This window comes from Triplophysa rosa, unplaced genomic scaffold (assembly GCF_024868665.1).
Source record: "Triplophysa rosa unplaced genomic scaffold, Trosa_1v2 scaffold351_ERROPOS156660+, whole genome shotgun sequence".
Lineage (NCBI taxonomy): Eukaryota > Metazoa > Chordata > Actinopteri > Cypriniformes > Nemacheilidae > Triplophysa > Triplophysa rosa.
Genome location: NW_026634357.1, coordinates 65,297 through 70,885, shown reverse-complemented (window position 1 = coordinate 70,885; position 5,589 = coordinate 65,297). Strand labels below are relative to the sequence as shown.

The 5,589-nt window shown below is 43.3% G+C and overlaps 1 protein-coding gene across 5 annotated transcripts in view; it reads left to right on the top strand.

Annotated features, from left to right (window-relative positions):
- Positions 1–786: 786 nt before the first annotated feature.
- The window catches only part of LOC130550524 (GTPase IMAP family member 8-like), a 52,809-nt gene continuing 48,006 nt past the window's right edge, over positions 787–5,589 (top strand). For 2 of the 5 annotated variants that reach the window (XM_057328009.1, XM_057328010.1), the window contains exon 1: positions 803–912. In XM_057328009.1, coding sequence (XP_057183992.1) covers positions 879–912 — 34 coding nt within the window. In that variant the 5' untranslated portion in view covers positions 803–878. Of the gene's footprint in view, positions 913–5,589 lie in introns of all 5 variants that reach the window. The other 3 variants (XM_057328014.1, XM_057328012.1, XM_057328013.1) reach the window with 3 other exon arrangements.

The following is a 5,589-nucleotide window of genomic DNA, read 5'->3' as shown; positions in this document are numbered from 1 at the left end:
ATTTTTAAATTAAGTTCAATTTTTTTATGATAAGTAGCACAATTTTACTAGCACATTTACTTCAGTTTGCTATAGTAAACAATATACTCTGTTGTCGAATTATAAAAAATTTAAGGAGGGTGGTGTGGATAAAATGTGAGTGCATTATAACTTGTTCAAGTCAACTGGACTTTTATTTTGACGGGACGCCGCAAAGAGCGTTTGTTTAAGTTAACCGGACTTATTTTGACGGATCGCCGCAAATGGTGTTTATGTGTTCGTGTCCTCGTGCAGTGAAACGCTGGCTCTGAAAGCTTCACAAGCACAATGCGTTCAGGTTCAGTACACCCAACCGCACCACTCTTTCACACACAGTCACGCAAAACAAGCAGAATACATATTTAAACAGTATCTGAATATTTCGTTAGCTGTTAGCAGTTCAGCGCAAATTTCTTGTTAGGAAATAATACATTTACCAGATTCCGCGCCATTCCGTGTTGTACAAATTCTGTTTTTATGCCTGGATTCCTCGATTCCGTCTGCGTTTTCTGCATTGCGAAAATCAAAGGGCTCTATGTATGTCACGTGAGGTATCGGTCTTTGGTATCGAGTGTCATTACGAGTACGAGTACATGAGCTTGGTATCCTGGTATCGGTGCATCCCTAAATATAATATATGCTATTTTCTTCATAAATTGCAGTGTAATGGTTGATACAGGGAAGTTCTACGACAGATCACAGTAAGCTCATGGATCATAATATGGGGTGGTGTTTGGAATGTACAGCAGACCAGTCCAACCAGTTTATGGGTTTTTACTGTAATAACAACACAGTGCTATATATATATAACACTGTCTCACCGTCTAAAGTGTTTCACAGTGAATAGTGACAGTGTGAAGATGGACAGTTTGAGCGGATCAGCAGAACAACCAGGTACGATTGTTCTTATGTGTAGTTTTGATGATTTCTTTGAAAAATGCGTAATGTACTTTATTACAAGAACATTTACTCCATCATTGCATTTGAATGTACGTACTGTAGCTTTCCTGTAGCTCAGTGGTAAGAGCATTGTGTTAACAACGCGAGGGTTCGAACCCAGGACATTGCACATACTCTTAGAAACAAAATGTATAGGATAATACAATGTAAGTTGCTTTGGATAAAAGTGTCTGCCAAATGTACTGTAAGCTGTTTTGTAACAGATGAAGATAAAAGCTTTTCAGTATTCCAAAGAAAAGAAAGCAAATCTAAACCAAAGAGTAAGTTTTACTTAAAACGTTGTGTTTAATAAAACATGGTCTTCAAGACGTCAAATTACGTTCCTGATTTCTCTTTTTAATGTTTTCTTTTTTCTTTGGCAAAGAAGAGTAAGAACACTTATATATTGTGTCACTGATGTCTCTATATTCGTTTAGATAACATTTTAAGTGTAAACTATTTTTATTGTCTGATTACTGAGAAATTCAGAAATAAACTCCCATATGAACAACAGGCCCATAAAAATCTGAATTTTAGTGCAGATCTGGTTCTTTGGTTCCATCATCAATAATGTTGTGTGTAGTTTCTCTGTTATTTGATATAAGGCCAAGAGCAACAGTCCTATAACACACCTCAGTCATTGAACACTGTGACAAAGAATTAATTAAAGGTGCGATAAAGTGGTTCAATTCAATTCAATTCAATTTTATTTATATAGCGCTTTTCACAATGTGCATTGTTCCAAAGCAGCTTTACAGGAGCAAATAAGAGAAACTGAAAAACACAAAAAAGGTCAAACACAGCACAGTGCATGGTGTTTATAGAACAATCAAGATTATACTAGTAAATAATATCTAATAAATGGAATCTCCCGGTGGTTTATTTAGCATATTTTGCATTAAGTGAATGCTTGGCTGAAAAGATGTGTCTTTAATCTAGATTTAAATTGGGAGAGTGTGTCTGACCCTAGAACTTTAAAGTCAATACGATACTTAATGGGTAACCAGTGAAGGGTTGATAACATTGGGGTTTGTGATCGTATTTTCTGGACCTGGTTAGAACTCTGGCAGCTGCATTCTGAACTAACTGTAGTTTGTTTATTGATGATGCAGGACAACCACTAAGCAGTGCATTACAGTAGTCAAGTCTTGAGGTCACAAATGCATGAATAAGCTTCTCTGCGTCAGCCACACATAAAATATTTCGAATTTGGCAACATTTCTAAGGTGGAAGAAGGCTGTTTTTGTGACATTTGAATGTGATTTTTAAATGACAGGTTGCTGTCTAATATAACGCCGAGGTCTTTAACTGTATTTGTTGGAGTAACAGTGCAGCCTTCAATTTGCAGGTTATAATCCTGAAATATTTGTTGTTTTATTGTTTTATACTGTTGTATGAGGTCTATTATCTGTATTACTACTATGGTTTGCAACTGCAGATGCATCGTCAGTCCTGGCTTGGCAATGTCTACGTGTCCCATCTAATGTTTCTCACGGATCTAGAATGCTTATATTGGTTTGTACATTCGTGAAAGTGTCCTTGAGCTGTGGGATAAGGCGTATAACAAATAACTTATTATTATTATACGCCCTATCTTGTATTTTTATTATGATATAATGAGTAAACCGTACCNCGAATAGTATCGGGAAGGCTATTCCAGAGTTTAGGTGCTACGTATGAGAAAGCTCCGCCCCCTTTGGTGGATTTAGTTATTCTAGGTGTTATCAAAAGTCTGGAGTTTTGAGATCTTAGAGAGCGTGATGGGTTGTAGTGTGGTAGAAGCTCTGTTATGTAGGTAGGGGCTAAACCGTTTAAGGCTTTATAAGTAATTAAAAGAACTTTAAAGTCAATACGATACTTAATGGGTAACCAGTGAAGGGTTGATAACATTGGGGTTATGTGATCGTATTTTCTGGACCTGGTTAGAACTCTGGCAGCTGCATTCTGAACTAACTGTAGTTTGTTTATTGATGATGCAGGACAACCACTAAGCAGTGCATTACAGTAGTCAAGTCTTGAGGTCACAAATGCATGAATAAGCTTCTCTGCGTCAGCACACATAAAATATTTCGTCAATTTGGCAACATTTCTAAGGTGGAAGAAGGCTGTTTTTGTGACATTTGAGATGTGATTTTTAAATGACAGGTTGCTGTCTAATATAACGCCGAGGTCTTTAACTGTATTTGTTGGAGTAACAGTGCAGCCTTCAATTTGCAGGTTATAATCCGAAATTGTCAGCATTTGAGACCTGTGATCCCGAACCGGACAAAAGATCACCGCGATCGCAGGTCTCAAATGTTACGCGAGTAAACAAACGGGAGACGCCCGGAAACTTATGGATATCACCCAGCACCCGAAATAATACCAAAACACTTCAAACCGCCTCCATTATTTGCAAACGGTGGATAACATTTACGCATTTGGCATGACGCTTTTATCCAAAGCGACTTGCATTGCATTATCCTATACATTTGTTTCTAAGAGTATGTGCAATGTCCTGGGATCGAACCCACGACCTTGCGTTGTTAACACAATGCTCTTACCACTGAGCTACTGGAAATGAAATCACTGAGATGGCGATTCACACGGGCTTAAGATCACAGACAACCTCTGCAATTAATACAAATGACTAGAGGTCCCCAGGTAATACTAATCCCGTGCGAATAGTGCTCAGGGCACATCAAGCGATCTCTAAGAAAGCAATAGTGACGCATAGTACAAACATGTTTTACTCACATAAGATTGCTGCGCCATTCCTATCGGATCCAATATTGACAGCACAGCACTGCTTTTTCATTTTAGTCTCTGTGCAAATCCTGTGCCTTGTTCACGAAGGAATCCGCAGAGAAATGAAACGAACAAACGCTCCATGTTTTTCCCACATGAGCTGGAACATCTTTAAAAATAAACTTTAACCACGCATTCCTAATATCAGAATCCGAAGGAAGGTTATGATGCGGCTGTATTCTTCCACAACCAGGGATGGCACAATATTTAGCTATCTTTAACGGCATGTTTGTTTATTGCTTGCTCGCTCTATCTGGTCACTGGTTCTGTCATGCGCGAACCAGTGGGCGGGGCTAGAGAAGTAGTCGTTGATATTTTTATGTGGAGGTGGTGTTCAACCTATCAATGTCGTCATAGATGGGTGCATTTCAGAAACTGGCGTTCGCTGGGCCTGGTGTCAATAACAGATGTAATCTGTAACCTTGTTACTGAACAAGGGTGTTCCCTTTCTGTCGGTCTCCCTGAGAACCAATCGCTTCCGACTACTTAAAAAAGGCCAATGAAAATTGGCGAATGAAATTTGCATGCCGGACTCCGCCACCGGAAATCTGGGTATAAAAGGGAGACGGCGTGCTTCATTCATTCACCTTTTGTTCTTTGGAGCCTTCGCTTATGAAGATCAACTCTCGCTACTACTTAGCAAATCCAGATTGCCGGTTCTACGATGTGGTGCAGCGGACGGTCCCTTCCTGCGGCAACTTCCCCTGGGCGTCTCGGCGGTGCCACACCGTCTGCATTCTAAAAGAGCAAATTTCTCCAGCTTGGCATGTCCCGCTGTTCTCGTGGGTGCAACACACTCATCGAGGAGGGGGACGGACACGAGGTCTGCTTCCAGTACGCTGGGGCAGCCCTTGTGGATACGTCCTGCCCGCACTGCGGGCGGTTGATGATTCAGACGTTGATGATTCAGACGTTGCGAAATGAGGATTACTGTGAGCGCTAATCCGTCAGCCACTTGCTCGTCTGACAGTTCCCCATGAGATGGTCCCACCGTCTTGTTCCTCAATCACGTATCGGACACGGTACGTGATGATGAGATGTCTGTTGCAGCATCAGAGGGTGACTTACTGGCATCAGACTCCGACGATTCCTTGAAGCTCCCTCCCTCGGGGGGTCGAGATCAGGAAGAAGCGGACGTCGAAATGTCAGCCATGCTTTCCGGCCGCCGCGTTGGGTTGCAGTGCCCGCACTGCCTCTCCCAATGCTCGCGGCTGGATACATGGTACCTCGGGTTTGAGAGCGGCTCCATGCGTACTCGCCCCAGTGCCTGTTTCCCCGGAAGTGCATGAGGAACTTGTACGACCTGAAACGCCCCTTCGGCGCGTGCACGTCAACTAGTTCCATCACCCTTTCTTCCCTCGATGGTGGGGCAGCTAGAGGATACGTCGAGTCCCCCTGGGGCTCGACCTAGACTCCCGTCCAAAGCACGTAGGCTTTTCGGCATCGGGATGTCGAGAGCTTACTCTGTTGCGGGCCAAGCTGTCCCCTCTCTCCACGCTATGGCCATCCTGCAGGCCAAGGCGTTCAGAGAGCTCCACGAGGGTAAGACCGACCCAGCGCTTATGCAGGAACTCCGCGCGTCACCGACCTCGCTCTACGGGGACCAACGTGACGCGCGGGCCCTGGGTCGGGCGATGTCCACACATGTGGTCCAGGAGAGACACCTCTGGCCAAACCTTGCACAGATGGGTTGCGAGAAAGTCCGCTTCTCGACGCACCCATCTCGCAAGGGGGGGCTGTTTGGTGATACTGCCGAGCCACAGTTCTCGACAGTTAAAAGGAGCAGACAGAGGATATCAAGCATATCCTCCCCCGCCGCGACTGGCCGCCCTCTGGCCGTCGAGA